This window comes from Hemicordylus capensis, chromosome 6 (assembly GCF_027244095.1).
Source record: "Hemicordylus capensis ecotype Gifberg chromosome 6, rHemCap1.1.pri, whole genome shotgun sequence".
NCBI classification, from domain to species: Eukaryota; Metazoa; Chordata; class Lepidosauria; order Squamata; family Cordylidae; genus Hemicordylus; species Hemicordylus capensis.
The window spans coordinates 663,452-681,271 of NC_069662.1; the positions used below are offsets into that span (position 1 = coordinate 663,452).

Genomic DNA, 17,820 nt, shown 5'->3' on the forward strand with positions numbered 1-17,820 from the left:
CTCAGACAAGGCCAGCCAGCAGCACCTGGCTGGGGCGGGGGTGGGGGTGGGGGTGACTCTCCCTTCTCTCCAGCCCCTCCTGGGCGTGATGGGGACCCTGGGTGGTCCCGCCTGACCTGGGGGGCCCTGCTGGACAGCCTCCCCCGGGACTGCCTGGCCTGCGGAGGAGGAGGAGGAGGAGGAGGAGCCGTTGGGGGGCACAGGGGGGCAGGGGCAGGCCCTCCGCGCCCCAGCTCCAAGCCCCACGGCCCTCCCTGGAGCTCTGCTCTGAAGGGGACTGAGCACCCCGCTGGGATTGGCATTCCCCTCCTTGATGGCCCCCTCCGCGGCTGCTGCTGCCGCTGCTCCTCCGCCCGCCCGCCCTGGTCTGGCCCAGGTGCCCCATTGGGGAGACGGGCAGGGATCCCTCGCTGGGCGCAGCACCTGGGCTCTGCGGTTGGGGGTCTTGCTGGGAGCCCACCTTGGCTGGTCCCTTGGGGGGAGGGCTGCGCTCTGCAGCTCCCAGGCACAGGCGCAGTGGGGCGGCGTGTGGGAAGGGAGCCCCTCTGCCTGGGCAAGGAATGGGGAGGGAGAAGCAGCCCCGCTCTGGAGCCGGGGTGGGGGGGCCTGCCAGCCAGGTCAGCTCCTGGCTGTGCTTGGGCCCCTAGGAGCCTGGGGGCCACAGTGGCGGTGGGGGGTGGGGGGCCCACTCAGCTGCAGGGCCGCTGCCGAGCTGGTCTCTGGCTCCCCCTGCTGGGGCTGCAGCGCAAGACGGACACTGGGATGAGGCAGTGGGGGGGGGGAGAAAAGGGGGCAGGCAAAGGCAGGGGCCGGTCCTTGAGGAACTGAGGAGGCCGGCCAGCCGGAGGGCTCCATGCGAGCCCTCCGTGGCCTGCCCCCTCCCTCTCCTCCCCCAGTCCCCCCCCTTCCCCCCCTCCCCTCCTGCTGCTCCTTCCTCCAGCACTTTCCCCCTCCCAGAAGAGCGAGCTGCACAAGGCCTCCTCTGCCTTCCTCCCCTCCCGCGGCCATCAGCTTCCTTCCAATTCTTCTCTTTGGTTGGGTCCCTAGTATCGGTTCCTAGATTGTGTGCCCCTCGGGGCAGGGACCCGCCCTCTCATTTTTTCTAAAGCTGGTTCTCCAATATATGTGGGATTTGAGGGGGGGAGCGAGGCACCCTACACAATTGCGGGGGGGGGGGGCAGGGACCTCAGGGACGATTGTGCTGGCGAGGCAGCTGCAGTCCTGGCCCACTCTTGGGCAGTCTGCACAAGCCCCCCCCCCCCGGCAGGGATCCTTTCTCTGGTGCTGCTGCTGGGCTGCCAGGAAAGCCCCAGGTCCGGGGTGGGGGGTGCTGTTGGGTGGGCCTGGCAGAAGCTCAGAGTGCCGGTTAGGGTTAGGGTTAGAGGTGGGCGGCAGGGCTGGGGAGTGGCCTGGCCTGCTCCGCCCGCTGGGCCCGCAGCAGGGAGGGCCGGGCGCTGCACGCCTTGGGCCCAGCCCCTCGCAGGAGCATCCGGCCTTCCGGGACGGGCCTCCTCGGAGCGCTGCTGGCGGGGTGGGCCTGTGGGCCATCTGCCAGGCTCAGCCCCAGCTCCCAGCCATGGAGGGCAGGCCGAGGGTGGCAGCAGGCTGTGGCCACAGGGCTTCTCTCCCTCCCCCCCCCCCAGGGCCGTCATGTCAAGACCGGGCAGTTGGCCGCTATCAAAGTCATGGACGTCACCGAGGTAGGGCACCGCGACTGCGCCCGGGCGATGGCCAGGAAGGCCAGAGGGCTGGAGGCCCAGGAAGGACTCCCTGGAGCTCTGGGGAGGAGGGCCCCGGGCAGAGCCCCACCCCTGCGCCCAGAGCGGCAGGCCCCGTGTCACGCCCGAGAAGAGGGCCCAGGTGGGCGGGCGGGCAGCCGCCTCTCCCAGCTTCAGCTCCTCCCCCCCGCCCCCCCCCCCAGGACGAGGAGGAGGAGATCAAGCAAGAAATCAACATGCTGAAGAAGTACTCGCACCACCGCAACATCGCCACCTACTATGGGGCGTTCATCAAGAAGAGCCCCCCTGGGAACGACGACCAGCTCTGGGTGAGGGGGCGCCCCCGCGTGGAGGGGCCTTTCCGCTCATGGGCCACCTCGCTTTCCAGGAGCCGCGCGCAGGGGTCCCAACGCCAGGTCTTTAAGATATCCCCTTCGGCGTGACAGCCGATAAGAGCAAGAAAGATGGCAGGATAAGCGGCGGGGGGGGGGGGCGGAGAGAGATTGGCAAAAGCACTTCATCTGGCGGCGAGACGCTGTCGGGGAGGAGGGGGCCCGGGCTCTCCTGGAGCAGGGAGTTGGAGGGGGCCTCTGCAGTAGAAAGGACCTCCCGCGGGTCTCCCCACCTGCCCTGTGGGGCGAGGCAAGCCTGGAGAGACCCTCGCCCCCCAACCCTCTTGCAGCAACCGCCAGCACTTCTAATCCTGCCCTGGAAATGGACCCCCAGTGAGGGTGGGTGCATATCAGCCCCCCACAGAGCTGCAGCTGTGGCCCCCCAAGAGCGCTCTCTTGTGCTGGGTGGAGTTGAGATCTGCAGTGGGGCAATGGGGGGGGTGCATGCGCGCCGGCACTCGGGGGCCCAGGCGTCCTCCCACCTGAGCCCCCTGGGTTGCTGGCCTGCCTCTCCCTCTCCCTCCAGCTTGTCATGGAGTTCTGTGGGGCTGGCTCCGTGACGGATCTGGTGAAGAACACGAAAGGCAATGCGCTGAAGGAGGACTGCATCGCCTACATCTGCCGGGAGATCCTCCGGGTACGGGCAGCAGCACGGCTCCTGCTGTTGGGGGGGGTGAGGCTGGGGCTCCCTGAGAATGGGGCGCTGCCCACCTCTGTGACCACACCTGCCTCTCTTCCTCCAGGGCCTGGCTCACCTCCACGCCCACAAGGTGATCCACCGGGACATCAAGGGCCAGAACGTGCTCCTCACGGAGAACGCCGAGGTGAAGCTAGGTAGGCCGGGGCTCCCGGGGGCACCCTGCCCACCCCCACTGGCATCCCTTCCCCTGGCCTGACCTGCGGGCTTCCCTTCCGCCTCCTCGGGGCCCTCAGTCTCTGGAGGGGGGAAGACCCCCTGCCTCCCTCCCCCCCCCCCCGCCACCGCTCGGCCTTCCTCCGGCTGTCTGCCCTTTCCCGGCCCATCCGCAGGCATTGGTGCCGACTTGGATGGCGCTCCGTCCTTGGGCCCCCCAGGCCAGCCCCCCAGGCCTTGAGCTTCCTCGCCTCTCCTACAGTTGACTTTGGGGTGAGTGCCCAGCTGGACCGCACCGTCGGCCGCCGGAACACCTTCATCGGCACCCCTTACTGGATGGCCCCGGAGGTGATCGCCTGTGACGAGAACCCGGACGCCACCTATGACTACAGGGTAGGCCTCCTCCCCCCCCCCCCAAGCCAGGCTGCCTCCCTCTTGGCCTGTAGGCCAGGCGGCGGTCGCGGGGGGCGGCCACTCCGTGTGGCACGTAGGCTGGGGGGACGCAAGGCACGGGCGCCGTCTGTGCCCCCTAACCCACCGTTCACTTCAGACGAGGGCGAGGAATGGCCCCGGAAAGCGTGGGCTATGGCGAGGCGAGGCGAGGCCAGGAGGCTTCTGGGACTCCTTGGCGGAAAGGCAAAGGGCAGCTGTGTGGAGGAGGGAGCTGGCGGGAGGGGCGGAAAAGCAACGGTAGGCGGGGGGGGCCCGGGGGCGGAGGGCGGAGAGAAGGGCCAGCGGCCGCTCTGGCTGGCGGGGGCCGCCTGCGCACCAACCGCCCTCTGGTCTCTCGGCAGAGCGACATCTGGTCCCTGGGGATCACGGCCATTGAGATGGCGGAGGGCGCCCCACGTGAGTGTCTGTGCAGAAGGGGGCGGCCGGGAACCAGCCTGGGGCGCTTGGGAGAGGCGGGACTGGGGCTGGGGCTGGGCCGCAGGGTCCTCCGTGGGACCCCCGGGTTCTCTGGGGGGCGGGCGGGGGAGGCGGCTTGGGAACGCGGCCTCCCCCAGCGAGGGCAGCAGGGAGGGGGGGCTTCAAGGCTGGGGGTGCCGCGAGAGTGGCTGGGGCCCCTCCTGCCCCGCTCAGCCCTCTCTCCTCCTCCCCCCCCCTTGCAGCCCTGTGTGATATGCACCCTATGCGGGCTCTCTTCCTCATCCCTCGCAACCCCCCGCCCAAGCTGAAATCCAAGAAATGGTAGGTGGTGCTGCGGAGGGGGCGGCCGGGCAGCGGGGTCCCTGTGGGGACTGTGGGGACCCCCGGCAGGTGGACCCTGTGGGGACCCCCGGCAGGTGGGGCCCGCCTGGCGTCTCCTCCCCAGAGAAGGAGGCTGCCAAGGCCTCGGGGCAGTGAGCTCAGGACAGAGGGGAGGGGGCTGGGGCCGGTGGGGCTGAGCACCGGCATGGCCGGTTCCGGGGTGGGCCCTGAGCTGCTGGGGAGGGGGGCGATGCGGTGGCCACCCCCAGAAGCCCCCCCCACCATGTGGGAGCTTGGCAGGCAGGGGCCGGGGGGGCCCTTGGGGGGTGCAGTGGGGCACGGGCTGCCTGTCAGCAGCGCCCCTCTCTGTGGGCCGCCTCCCCCGCTCCCCCCCCCCAGGTCCAAGAAGTTCATCGACTTCATTGACAACTGCCTGGTCAAGGCCTACACCAGCCGGCCCCCGACGGAGCAGCTCCTGAAGTTCCCCTTCATCCGGGACCAGCCCACCGAGCGGCAGGTCCGCATCCAGCTCAAGGACCACATTGACCGCACCCGCAAAAAGCGGGGGGAGAAAGGTGCGTGCCCGGGACGCGGGGGGGGGGGCGGGCGGGGGGCTGGGGGGCTCCGGCTCCGTGTCAAGCTTCCTGTGTTGTCTCTGGCAGATGAGACCGAGTACGAGTACAGCGGCAGCGAGGAGGAGGAGGACGGGCGTGGCGAGGAAGGGGAGCCCAGGTATGGGCCGGGGGGGGGGGCTGCAGCGGCACGGGGCCCCGGTGGTGGGGGGCCTGAAGACCCTTGGACGCCCTTGGCCCGCCGGGCTGGACCTTGCGGGAAGGAGTCCTGCCCTGCCCTGCCCAGCAGGGCTCTGCCCCGAGCTGCTTGCAGGCCCCTCTCCCCCCCTCTTGGGTGGGGTGGGGGGAGGAGGCGGTCAGGGACATAACCCCCGACAGCGGAAGAGCCCAAGGAGGGCCCGGTCCCCTCCCTCCCTCCCTCCCTCCCTCCCTCCCGCAGTAAGCCCCCAAGCAGGCACCTCCCTGCTGCTGCGGTAGACTTCCCCTGATGGTGGAGGCCCTCCCTCCCTGCCTGCCTGCAGCTCCATCATGAACGTGCCGGGCGAGTCCACCCTGCGGCGGGAGTTCCTGCGCCTGCAGCAGGAGAACAAGAGCAACTCGGAGGCCCTGAAGCAGCAGCAGCAGCAGCAGCTGGCCGCCCAGCACCGCGACTCGGAGGCCCACATCAAGCACCTCCTGCACCAGCGCCAGCGGCGCATCGAGGAGCAGAAGGAGGAGCGCCGGCGCGTCGAGGAGGTGAGCCGGGGGGTTGGGGGGGGCGCTTGGGCCTTCCTGCCAGGTGGCAGGCCTCCTCCCTCCCCGGGCCGGCGGGCGGGCGGTCCTGAGTCAGGCCCTCAGCAGGCCGTCTGCTCTGGCTGGCAGCGGCTCTGCAGGGCTTTGGGCAGAGGCGGGTCCCGGCCTCACCTGGAGGTGCTGCCAGGCCCCGGGCGGCCCCCCCACCCCCACCGTGCTGAGGCCGCAGCTCCCCCCCCCCGCCTCCCCCTCCCCAGCAACAGCGCCGCGAGCGGGACCAGCGGAAGCTGCAGGAGAAGGAGCAGCAGCGGCGGCTGGAGGACATGCAGGTCCTGCGCCGCGAGGAGGAGCGCCGGCAGGCCGAGCGGGAGCAGGTAGGGAGCACCGCTGCCCCCGGAGCCGGCCCCCTCACCAGACGGGCAGCAGCCTGCCTGTGTGTGTCTGGGCCCGGGGGGCTGCTGCTCCTGCCCGAGGGCTGCCCCTGGGCCTTGGAGAAAGCTGCCCTCACTGCCGGGCGGGCGCTGGGGCCCCCCCCCCCTCTCTTTCTCTCCTGGGTGAGGCGGAGGGTCCCCTTCTCTGCTCCTCTCTGGGTGTGGGTCTGCCTGGGCGCCTCCGCCCCCCCTTGCTTCACCTGCGCCCCCTTCTCTCTCTCTCTCTCTCTCTGCGCCCCCCCGCCCGCCCCCCCCCGCAGGAGTATATCAGGCACAAGTTGGAGGAGGAGCAGCGGCAGCTGGAGATCCTGCAGCAGCAGCTCCTCCAAGAGCAAGCCCTGCTGCTGGTAAACGGGGGGTGGGGGGCTGCCCCATCCCGTCCCGTCCCGTCCCGGGCTCCAGCTTGGCCTCCCCGGGCTGCCCTCTCCCCGGGGTCGGGGGGGGGGCAGGTGGTGGGCCTTTGGGCGGCCGGCAGCAGCGCATCCCATGGCTCCCCCCTGCCGCCCGCCCCCCAGGAATACAAGCGGAAGCAGCTGGAGGAGCAGCGGCAGTCGGAGCGGCTCCAGCGCCAGCTGCAGCAGGAGCATGCCTACCTGAAGTCCCTCCAGCAGCAGCAGCAGCTCCACAAGCAGCAGCAGCAGCAGCAGCAGCAGGAGAAGAAGCCCCCCCTCTACCACTACAACCGCAGCAGCAGCGCCGCCGCCGACAAGCCCACCTGGGCCCGGGAGGTGGGTCGGTGGGCGGGCCTCCCTCGCCGCAGCAGGATGGGCAGAGCTCGCGCAGGCTCCGCCGGGGGCGGGGGGCCTGAGGGAAGGGCCCCCACCCAGCAGCTTTCTCGCGGGCAGGTGGAGGAGCGGACGCGCCTGAACAAGCAGAACTCCCCCTCGCCGGTGGCCAAGACGAAGCTGGGGGGCTCCGGGCCAGAGGCGGCCCCCCAGCCCCGCCCCGAGTCCGTGTCGCTCAACTCCTCCCCCGCCTCCCAGACCCCACCCATGATGCAGCGCCCCGTTGAGCCCCAGGAGGGGCAGCACAAGGTGAGCCCCCCCCCGCCCAGCAACCCTGGAGGGCAGCGCCCCCTCCTGGCCATCCCCACCACTCATTGCCATCCGCCTGCTGCTTCTCCCATTGGCTGCTGCTGCCGCCGCCGCTGCTGCCGCCCTTTGACCTCGCTATCCCAGGGCCAGGAGGGAGGAGGGGCGAGCACAGGACAGGGTGACCCCCCACCCCCCACCCCCCACCCCCATCCTAAGGGGCTGAGGATGGGTGACGAAAGGGGTTGCAGAAGAAGAGGCCGCCGTGTCTTCCCCATGGGGCGGGGAGGAGAGCATCTGGGGAGGCAGGCCAGGACCCCCCAGGACAGCTGCCCAGAGGGAAGGGGGTCCAACGAGGAGCAAGGGGTGTGCTGCGTCCCCCGGCAGGGAAGGGGGCTCTTGGGGCCCGGTCTCCGGGGGAGCAGGCAGGGCCAGGCTGGAGGCCCGAGGAGGGGGGCAGGAGCGGGGCCCCTCCTGCCCCCCGCGTCACTCCCCCCCGCCCCGCTCTTGTCCGCAGAGCCACCTGGCCCACCGCGTCCCGCTCAAACCCTACGCTGCCCCCGTCCCTCGCTCCCAGTCGCTGCAGGACCAGCCCAGCAAGAACATGGCCGCTTTCCCTGTCCATGACTCCACCACCTCCTCCTCCTCCTCCTCCTCCGCTGCCGCCGCCCCATCCCCACCTCGAGCGGGCATGATCCGGCAGAACTCCGACCCCACCTCGGAGGGGCCTGCCCCCCAGCCGTCCCGGCCCACCGCTGAGCAGCGAGGACCGTGGGTCAAAATGGATGCCGACGCCCCCCCCAAGGTAACAGCACAGGGCAGCGGGGAGGGGGGTGGCCTCGCAGCAGAGTTGGGGCCGCCCCGGGGTCTCTGGGGGCATCCCCCCCCATGCCTCTTCCTGCTCCAGGGATGCCCGTTGGGCTGCTCCCGCCCACCAGACCTGTGCATGGCCTGCTCCCAAACTGACCCCGGGTCTGACTGCAGCTCCGATCCCAGACGCGTGATGGGCAGGAGAGCTGGTCTGGCGGCAGCGAGCAGGACTTGTCCCCTCTGCTAAGCAGGGTCTGCCCTGCTTTGCATTTGAAGGGGAGGCCACATCTCTGAGCCCCAGAAGATTTCCCCCTCAGGGGATGATGATGACGGGGCCGCTCAGGCAAGAGCACCTGCATGCCGAAGGCCCCCAGTTCCCTCCCTGGCGGCGTCTCCAAGGTCGGGCAGGGAGAGCCTCCTCCCTGCCGCCTTGGAGAAGCCGCTGCCAGTCTGGGTAGTCAAGGCTCAGCTAGAGAGCAGCCTCCTCTGCTCCTCTCCTCTCTGGAAACAAGCCCTTATGTCCAGAGGGGCCCGTGGGCCATCCTGGGCTCAGGCCTTGCCCCTGGAGGCACCCGGCAGCGCCCAAACGAGCCCCCCCACACACACACACACTCCTCAGAGCAGCCAAGAGTGGGGCTGCCCCTCCTTCCTGCTCCCATGGGCAAGGGTCACACCATGCTGCCCATTTGCTTCAGCAGCTCTGCCAGCCCCACAGCTGGCCAATGGGAGCAAGGCATGCTCTTCCCGCCTGTGAGGGTCGCTCCGACTCTGACCTCCAAGGTGGTGCTTACCCCATGGGAGCTTAGAGGGAGCAGCTTTCCCAGAACCATCCAGCACGAAGCCTTAGCAAAGCGGGCAGCTGGCCAGCAGGTGAAGCTGCCGCTGCCGCCACCTCCTGAGTCAGAGCTTGGTCCATCTGGCGAAGCGCCTGCACTGGCTGGCAGCAACAGCTCTCCAGGGCCTTTTCCAGCCCTCTCCCTGCGAAGCAGAGGCTCCCCCACTGAGCCCCAGCCCTGTCCCCCCACTTGGGGAGCGGCTCCTCTTGGCCCCCCCGGCTCTCCCTCAGGCCCTCCCTCCCTCCCTTCCTCCCTCCCTCCCAGGTTCCCCAGCGGACATCCTCCATCGCAACGGCCCTCAACACCAGCGGGGCAGTCAGTGGCGGGGGCGGAGGCGGCAGGGCGGTCCACGCCGTCCGAGCCAGGTAAGGGTTGCGCCTGGCGGGGCGGTGGGCTTTGGCTGCCCAGTCGGTCTCTCTTCCGAGGGGGAGAGGCCTCCAGGAGTTGGGGGGCGGCTGGGCTTGGGGAAAGGCCCCGGGGCCCAAAGTAAGGCCGGAGGAACTGCCGGTGGCGAACCTCCCTCCCCTGGAGGGAGAGGCAGAGTTCCTTGCCCAGGGCCCGAGCGGGGCTCTCTCCTCCCCCTGGGGCTGGAGGGCTCCCCCTCCCAGGCCTCTGGGCGGCCCCTTGATGTGCTTCTGCTCCCTCCACAGGCCCCGTAGCAAGTCTGCGTGGCATATCCACATGCAGAGCCGGCTGGAGCGGGGCCCCAAGTGGGGGGATCCTCCCCGGGCCCCCACGCCCCTCCAGCCCGCAGGCCGGCCCCCGGCCCGGGACCCGGTTCCCCCTGTGCCAAGCGCCAGTAGGTAATGGAGCAATGGGCAGCCGCTGGCGGCGGTGGCGGTGGCTGGCTGGCCCTCAGGCTCTCTTGGCTCCGGCTCTCCCTCTGCACTGGTGGCGGGCTCTGCACGGTGGTTGGGGCAGCAGCTTTTGCTGGGGGGGCGGGGGCGGGCGAGGGGGGCTTGGCCGGGGGCCCTGGCTAAAAGCGGCCCTGCCCTCTTTGCCTTGCAGCAACCCTGACCTGCGGAGGAGCGACCCGGGCTGGGAGCGTGCGGACAGTCTCTTGCAGTCGGGCAGTGCCCACCTGCCCCAGGCCGGCTCTCTGGAGCGCAACCGTGTCGGCGGTAAGGACCTGCTGGGTCAGGCAGCGGAGGCCCCCAGCGAGTCCAGCATCCGAGAGCGGCCTCCCAGCTGCCTCTACGCCTGGCCTGTAGCCCTCGATAGATCCCTCCTCCATGGAGCTCTCCAAACCCCTCGTAAAGCCTGCCAGGTGGCTGGCTGTCACCACCTCTTGTGGCAGAGAGTTCCACATGTTGATTACGTGTTGTGTGAAAAAGTACCTCCATTTGCTGATCCTAGATTTCCTGGCAATCAGTTTCATGGGATGCCTCTGGTGTTGGGTGAGAGGGAGAAGAATTTCTCTCCCTCCCCTTTCTCCACCCCATGCCTGGTTTTATCGACCCCTGTCATGCTGCCCCTCAGTTGGCTTTGATCTCAAGGAAAAAGCCCCAGGTGTTGCAGTGGGCGGGGTGTCTGGGATCATCGCCCTGTGTGTGGACGTGGGGCCTGAGGAAGGCCGTGGGCACCCTGCTGACGGCTCCTCTCCCCCCCCCCCACCGCAGCTCCCCTGAAACTGGACAGCTCTCCGATCCTCCCGCCAGGAAACAAGCCCAAGGGAGAGGACCACCGCTCCCGCCCCGGCCGGCCGGCAGTGAGTCACCCCACACACCCCGCCCAGCATGCTGACCCCTCCTGGGTGTGCTGGACGAGGCGCTGGGCTGGGCTGGAGAAGCCTGGGGCGTGGGCAGAGGGGCCCGTCTGGGCTCCGGGCTTCCCTGGGAGGAAGCTGGGGGCGCCATCTTGCACGTGGGAGGCCCTGCTCCCTGGCTGCAAAGCAGCTGCCCTTCCCTCTGCCTTGTCACTGTTTCCCGCTTTGCCTCAATGAGGACTAGAATTCTGCTGGGGAAGCAGCAACCCTCGGGACTCCCCTGGTGGCGGCAGCGGGGAAGCAAGGGGGACTGACCTCCTGCTTGCGGGGAGGCTGGATCTGGGGGTGTCGGGTCTGCTTAACCTCTTTGCTCTCTCCCCCTCTCTCTCCCCCCCCCTGCACGCCTCAGAGCTATAAGCGGGCAATTGGCGAGGTTAGTGCCCCTCCCTCCCTCCCTCCCTGCCCGCCTGCCCACCCTGGTCCCTTCCACTGCTGAAGTGGCCCAAGTCTCTCCTCGCTTGGCCTCCAGCCCTCAATGAAATGACGGAGACGAGGCTCTCGCTCTCGCTCCCGCCACCCCTGAGCTCCCTCACCCCCAGCTGGGCTCCCCCCCCCGGGGGCTGGCTCTGGCCTCTGGGCAGATGCTCGGGGGGCGGCAGTGCGGAGGCTGAGCTGGGGGTGCTGCCGGGGGGTGCCTGGGCCAGACCCAGACGGGCCCGCAGCCCCGGGGAGCCCCGGCCTCCCAGCCCCTCCTCCCACTGCACTCTGCCTGCTGCCTTCCCTCCATGCCCCTCGACAGTGCCCAGGCCGGGGGGGGGGGCTCTTGGAGCCACTGGGCTGGGGACTGAGGAAGCCAGGACTGGGGGGGTGGGGGGCGGCCGGGGGGCTGGGCCTGGCCTCCGGCCTTCCTGCCCTGGCGGCGGCAGCAGCAGGCCCCCCTCTCCCCTCTCCCCTCTCCCCCCCCAGAACTTTGTGCTGCTGAAGGAGCGCCCGGAGGAGGCGGCCCCCAAGCCGCTCAAGAAGGCCATGGACTACTCCTCCTCCAGCGAGGAGATGGACTCCAGCGAGGAGGAGGACGAGGAGGAGGAGGAGGAGGAGGCCGAGGAAGGGGAGCGCTCCGAGCCCGGGACGGACACCCCCGGGGCCAGGTGGGCGCCTGGGGCCGGGGGGGGGAGGGGGAGCCAGGTCGGGGTCTCCCTGGGGCTGCCTCACCCGCCCCACTCCCCTCCGCCTGCTGCAGGGACGGCGACACAGACTCCGTGAGCACGATGGTGGTGCACGACGTGGAGGAGCTGGCGGGGGGCGGAAGCGGCGGCTCGGAGAGCTCCTATGGCGAGGGCACCATGCTGGCGCAGCGGGTGAGCACCCCACCCCCCCACCCCAGCAGTGCCCCTTCTCCCCCCGCCGCCGCCGCCGCCACCGCCACCGCACTTGGGGACTGGAGCGGCCGAAGCGGCGGCACACCCCACCTCTCTCGGGCCGGGACGCAGCCAGCCAGGGGGCTCTGCAGGCCCAAAGGGAGGAGGCCTGCTGTGGAGGGAGCACGGAGCGGGGCCTCCTTGGCCGCAGCCTGCCCTGGCAAGGCCACCAGGCTCCTCCCTGTGAGTGTGGACGGGAGCAGACGGTCTCCTCCTCGCGTGACGCCCCAGCCTAGGGCTTGGCTCGAGAGCTGTCTTGGAGTCTTTTGGGGTGCCCCCGTTTGAGCGCGCTCTGAGCGGACAGGCAGGCACTGCTTCTTCACACCTTGCCTGTGCCTCGGTGAGAGCTAGCGGCTTGCCATGGCCCTTCCCCACCTCCCACCTCCCACCTCCCACCTCCTCCTCTCCAGACCCCGGAAGAGGAGCGCGGCCTGCTGCACAGCGACAGCAACGGCTACACCAACCTGCCCGATGTGGTCCAGCCCAGCCACTCGCCCACCGAGGCCAAGAGCAGCAACGGCTCCTCCTCGCCGGCCAAGGACACGGCCACCGACGTGAGTGGGGGGCATGTTGCTGCTGCTGCTGCAGGCTCCTTGGCTGGCCCTTCAGGGTGGGGGGAAAGGGGCGCAGGACCCCCCGGGGGTCGCCCTCGGCAGCTTTCATGCGCAAGCGCCAGTTGTGGCTAGGTTGCTTTTGGGTGGGTTGAAAGGGGAGCAGGGGAGCCTCACGTGGGTCATGGGGACTGCTGGGAGTTGTAGTCCAACAACCTCTGGGGACCTCTGGCTTCGCGGGGGGCGGCAGCAGTGTGGCTTGCACTCTGTGCATGCTCCCTAGAGCTGTGGGAAGGCTCGAGTTCACCCCGGTTAGGGTTAGGGTCAGGGCTGAAGCTGCTTCCAGTTCTTTGCTGCGGGGGGGCGGGTCAGTGCATCGGTCCAGTGGCAGCTCCCATGGGGAATGGCCCGCCACCTGCTCCCTCTCTCTCTCTCCCTCCCTCTTCCGGCTACAGTACCAGTCCCGAGGGCTCGTCAAGGCCCCTGGCAAGAGCTCCTTCACCATGTTTGTGGATTTAGGCATCTACCAGAGCTCCCCCGGAGGCGGAGACACCATCCCCATCACTGGTAAGCCCCACACGCAGGCTGCGGTGGCGGTGCTGTTCTTGGGTGGGAAGGGGAAAGAGCCGTGTCTCTGCTGCCCAGACTCTGCGTTTTTAAAAAGCCATCCGGAATAGCCACCGACGGCTGCCGCCTTCACAGCGTGGGCAAATACGTTCCCGTTGGTTTACTTCTGCCAAATGAGTGTGTGTGTAGTCAGAGCCCAATATGCAACTCTGTTTAAGCCCCCTGCCCTGCCCTGCCCTGCCCTGCCCTGCCCTGCCCTGCCCAGCGTCCCTCCAGCTTCTCTGAGCACTGCCCACTCCAGCCATGAGGACTAGCACCTTGGTTTCCCTTCTAAGGACGAAAGCCCTGCGGGGATCCTCTCCTTCCCAGTGCAGCTCCCCTGTCATAGGGCCCTTCGGTGTCAGCTCTCCTGCCGCTTCTGATCCTTGCCCCGCCCCATCCCAAAGATGCAAGGGGGGGCGTGGAGGGTGAATGGGGACTCCCAGCCCGCCTAAGAGGCAGTTGAGGGTCACCCCAGAAGGCAGGCGGGCCTGACAGTCACTTGCACGGCTTCCTCCCTCCCTGCCCAGCGTTCGATCCCGGGCGGCTGGAGCAACTCCAGCTGGAAGGCCGGAAGGGCTCCATGGTCAACGTCAACCCCACCAACACGCGGCCCCACAGCGACACCCCCGAGATCCGCAAGTACAAGAAGCGCTTCAACTCGGAGATTCTCTGCGCTGCCCTGTGGGGTAAGCAGCGTGGGGGGGGGCGGGCGTGTTGGGGCCTCCGAGCACGTGCCCCAGAGCTGGCCTGTTGGGAGGGGGCCTGGACCAACCCCTGGAAGACCTGGGGGGGCGTGCCCAGCCAGCCTTCCTGGGCAGAGCGCCCCCCTCCACTCTCAGCCTTGGAAGGAGGCCTGGCCGGCCTCCTCCTTGCGCTCAGTGGAGAAATGTGCTCCGGCCCCTGTTTGCAGCCCCCCCCCCCCCCAGCAAGCAAGCAAGCAAGCAAGGGCCCTCTGCCATGCAGGGCAGGCTGCTCCTCCAGCGGGGGGTGGGGGGGGGCGGCAGCCCCTCCCATAGTGAAGGCACCACCACAGAGGGGGCCGGGTGGGCTGTGGGGAGCTCCCTCGCTGTGCCTTGGGGAGACACAGTTCCTGGGGGGAGCCGGCCCCTCTCTCCTCCTCCTCCTCCTCCTCCTCTCTGCCTTGGTGCCCATAGGGGTCAACTTGCTGGTGGGCACCGAGAACGGCCTGATGCTGCTGGACCGGAGCGGGCAGGGCAAGGTCTACAGCCTCATCAACCGCCGCCGCTTCCAGCAGATGGACGTCCTGGAGGGCCTCAACCTGCTCACCACCATCTCGGGTGAGACGCCCCAGCCTGCCCCTGGCATCCCCCTGGGGCAGCAAGCCTGAGGTGACGGCCACGGGGCTCCCGCCCCTCCTGACCGGCAGCCCCCCGCTGTGCTCCCTCCCCCTGCCAGGCAAGAGGAACAAGCTCCGGGTCTATTACCTCTCCTGGCTACGGAACAAGATTTTGCACAACGACCCCGAAGTGGAGAAGAAGCAGGGCTGGACCACTGTGGGGGACATGGAGGGCTGCGTTCACTACCGCGTGGGTAAGCAGAGCCCCTGTGCCCCCCACCCCGACAGTGCAGGCAGAGCCGTGTGTGAACTCCAGAGTTTCAGGCTGCTCTTTCAGAAGGTCAGCCCTGAGGAGGAGGAGGAGGAGGAGGAGGAGGAGGAGCACTCCTGAAGGACTCCGTGCCCAGTCCCCTTGACCAGCATGCATGGGGGACGGTCAGATCCTGTCCTTGGCACCCTGGGCAGCCATAGCCGGAACCCAAAGGCCATCAAGGGGTCCCTGCAGAGAGGACGTAGAGTTGGTTTTCCCTGGAGGGAAGAGGGGGACCGGCTGGAGACTTCTCACCCGTGATGCAGCCCCCTTGCCCAGGACCAAGAGGCTGGACTGTCCAGCCCCACACAGCCACGGCGCCAGAATCCCTTCCTGCTCCTTAGCGCAGCAGCCAGCATCCTTCCCCGCCGTGCCCCACCACTGTCCTTGGGCCCCCAAGCTGGCATTCCAGGGGGCTGCAGTTCCTGGTTTCCCCAGAGGAATTGGGGTGGAGGTGTTGCAGCTGGAGCCCCCACCCCCAAAATAATAATAATAATTGTTGTTTACACAGCCAGACAGGTGTTATTGACTGGTTTGCTTTATCCAGACATCAAGTCCTTCCCAAGGACCTGGGATGGCTGAATTTTATTATCAATGTTGTTGCTGTTGTTGTTATAGATATCGTCGCGGAATATAGGCTGTTCCCAGTAAAGCTGCTTTTTGTAATTGGCTGATGGTGATTTCTGTGGCCCCGATGGTGTTGAGGTGCTCTTCAAGGTCTTTTGGAACTGCACCCAGGGCGCCAATGACCACTGGGATTATTTGGGTCTTCTTCTGCCACAGCCTTTCCATTTCAATTTGTAGATCTTTGTATTTTGTGGTTTTTTTTTCTATTTCATTTTCTTCTATTCTGCTATCCCCTGGTATTGCTATGTCGATTATTTTGACTTGTTTTTCTTTCTTCTCAACTACGGTTATATCTGGTGTATTGTGTGGCAGATGTTTGTCTGTTTGTAGTTGAAAGTCCCATAATATTTTTGCATCTTCATTTATTATTATTATTATTATTATTATTATTATTCATAATAATGCACAAGAACAAGCACTAAGAACTAATGCAATAAGAGCAAAAGTATAAAAATCAACAAACAGCAAGTGCCACCTTTGTAGAGAAGCAGATGAAACCTTGGACCACCTAATCAGCTGTTGTAAAAAGATCGCACAGACTGACTACAAAGAAAGGCATGACAAGGTAGCAGGGATGATACACTGGAACATCTGCAAAAAATACAAGCTACCTGTAGCCAAAGATTGGTGGGACCATAAAATTGAAAAAGTTGAAGAAAACGAAGATGCAAAAATATTATGGGACTTCCGACTACAAACAGACAAACATCTGCCACACAATACACCAGATATAACTGTAGTCGAGAAGAAAGAAAAACAAATCAAAACAATCGACATAGCAATACCAGGGGATAGCAGAATAGAAGAAAAAAATCACCAAATACAAAGATCTACAAATGGAAATTGAAAGGCTGTGGCAGAAGAAGACCCAAATAATCCCAGTGGTCATTGGCGCCCTGGGTGCAGTTCCAAAAGACCTTGAAGAGCACCTCAGCACCAGAGGGGCCACAGAAATCACCACCAGCCAATTACAAAAAGCAGCTTTACTGGGAACAGCCTATATTCCGCGACAATATCTATAACCATTGACAATGAAATTCAGCCATCCCAGGTCCTTGGGAAGGACTCGATGTCTGGATCAAACAAACCAGTCAATAACACCTGTCTGGCTGTGTAAACAAGAAGAAGAAGAAGATTAAGATTAAGATTATTTCCCTTCCAAAAATGGCTCAAGGCAGTTTACACAGAGAAATAATAAATTATTCTTCTATTACTACTACAAATGTTTACATTTTCCAACAAAAGTTTCCAAAGCAGTTTACATAGAGAGATGTAAACAAATAAGTGGGCTCCCTGTCCCCAAAGGGCTCACAATCTAAACAGATTGTCACTGGAAGTACTGTGCTAGGGGTGGAGAGGGCCAGTTGCTCTCCCCCTGCTCAATCAAGAGAATCACCACATTAAGAGGTGCCTCTTTGCCCAGTGAGCAGGGGTTGCATGTCCCTCTCCCCCCCTCAGACCCCGCAGGACCAGCCTCTCCCCACCTCCTGATGCTCTTCTCCCCCCCCCCCCCCGCTGCCCCCAATCTTGCCCACAGTGAAGTACGAGCGCATCAAGTTCCTGGTCATTGCGCTCAAGAACTCGGTGGAGGTCTACGCCTGGGCCCCAAAGCCCTACCACAAATTCATGGCCTTCAAGGTATGCGGTGGGTGGGGGCTGCAGCCCGGGGTGGACACGCAGCTTCTCTGGGGAGGCGCAGGGAACAGGAGCCCCACCCTGGGAGGGAGGCAGGCAGGCAGCGAGTGCTCCGTCGGGGTGAAGCTGGAGGCCTGGCCGATGTGCTTGGAGCTGGGGGGCGGGGGCAGCAGGGAGGGCTGCACTTGACTCCTGAGCCCCCGTCTGCTCTGGCTGTGTCTCCACGGGCTGAGGGATCCCAGTGGGAGGTGGGCCCAAGCCATTGGGGCAGCCCAGTTGTGCCCTGAAGGGGGGGGGGCGTTTTGGCCCAGAAAGCCTCTGTCCCTCTGCCTCCAACTCCCCCCCCATCCCCCTCCTCAGTCTTTTGCTGACCTGCCTCACCGGCCACTGCTGGTGGAGCTGACGGTGGAGGAGGGCCAGCGCCTCAAGGTGATCTACGGGTCGTGTGCCGGTTTCCACGCCATCGATGTGGACTCAGGAAACAACTATGATATCTACATCCCAGTCCATGTAAGCAGGGACGGGGTGGGAGAGCGGGGGGGGGGTGCTGCAGTCCGCGGCCTGAGGGGGCAGGGTAGCCCCCCCACCAACTCAGCCCTGCTCTCCTCCTCTTCCTCCCCCCCCCGCCCCACCGGCTGCAGATCCAGTCCCAGATCAGCCCCCACGCCATCATCTTCCTGCCCAACACGGAGGGGATGGAGATGCTGCTCTGCTACGAAGACGAGGGGGTCTACGTCAACACCTACGGCCGCATCATCAAGGACGTGGTGCTGCAGTGGGGGGAGATGCCCACCTCCGTGGGTGAGTCGGGGGGGGGCAGGGGAGGGGGGGCCAAGGAAGGTCCCGGGAGCCCGCTCATCTCCCCGCCTCCTCTCTTCCTCCCCGCAGCTTACATCTGCTCCAACCAGATCATGGGGTGGGGTGAGAAAGCCATTGAGATCCGCTCAGTGGAGACGGGGCACCTGGACGGCGTCTTCATGCACAAACGGGCCCAGCGCCTGAAGTTCCTCTGTGAACGAAACGACAAGGTGGGCTGGGGAGGGGGCTTCTGGGCTCCAGCCCTGACCGCCCCACCTGAGCGGAGCTGTTGGAGGAGGAGGAG

General features: G+C 66.3%; 1 protein-coding gene across 12 annotated transcripts in view; it reads left to right on the forward strand.

Annotated features, from left to right (window-relative positions):
* The window catches only part of MINK1 (misshapen like kinase 1), a 35,504-nt gene that overhangs the window by 16,487 nt on the left and 1,197 nt on the right, over positions 1-17,820 (forward strand). The window contains exons 3-33 of one of the 12 annotated variants that reach the window (XM_053259441.1): positions 1,644-1,700; positions 1,922-2,047; positions 2,637-2,747; positions 2,854-2,944; positions 3,226-3,356; positions 3,758-3,812; positions 4,076-4,154; positions 4,554-4,729; positions 4,817-4,886; positions 5,248-5,461; positions 5,716-5,832; positions 6,150-6,236; positions 6,405-6,617; positions 6,735-6,923; positions 7,438-7,725; positions 8,831-8,931; positions 9,217-9,369; positions 9,575-9,687; positions 10,186-10,274; positions 10,681-10,704; positions 11,238-11,419; positions 11,512-11,629; positions 12,100-12,243; positions 12,696-12,807; positions 13,377-13,535; positions 14,004-14,147; positions 14,266-14,400; positions 16,621-16,721; positions 17,079-17,228; positions 17,360-17,519; positions 17,607-17,746. In XM_053259441.1, the coding sequence (XP_053115416.1) occupies positions 1,644-1,700; positions 1,922-2,047; positions 2,637-2,747; positions 2,854-2,944; positions 3,226-3,356; positions 3,758-3,812; positions 4,076-4,154; positions 4,554-4,729; positions 4,817-4,886; positions 5,248-5,461; positions 5,716-5,832; positions 6,150-6,236; positions 6,405-6,617; positions 6,735-6,923; positions 7,438-7,725; positions 8,831-8,931; positions 9,217-9,369; positions 9,575-9,687; positions 10,186-10,274; positions 10,681-10,704; positions 11,238-11,419; positions 11,512-11,629; positions 12,100-12,243; positions 12,696-12,807; positions 13,377-13,535; positions 14,004-14,147; positions 14,266-14,400; positions 16,621-16,721; positions 17,079-17,228; positions 17,360-17,519; positions 17,607-17,746 (4,029 nt within the window). The remainder of the gene's footprint in view (positions 1-1,643; positions 1,701-1,921; positions 2,048-2,636; positions 2,748-2,853; positions 2,945-3,225; positions 3,357-3,757; positions 3,813-4,075; positions 4,155-4,553; positions 4,730-4,816; positions 4,887-5,247; positions 5,462-5,715; positions 5,833-6,149; positions 6,237-6,404; positions 6,618-6,734; positions 6,924-7,437; positions 7,726-8,830; positions 8,932-9,216; positions 9,370-9,574; positions 9,688-10,185; positions 10,275-10,680; positions 10,705-11,237; positions 11,420-11,511; positions 11,630-12,099; positions 12,244-12,695; positions 12,808-13,376; positions 13,536-14,003; positions 14,148-14,265; positions 14,401-16,620; positions 16,722-17,078; positions 17,229-17,359; positions 17,520-17,606; positions 17,747-17,820) is intronic. The other 11 variants (XM_053259443.1, XM_053259444.1, XM_053259445.1 and 8 more) reach the window with 11 other exon arrangements.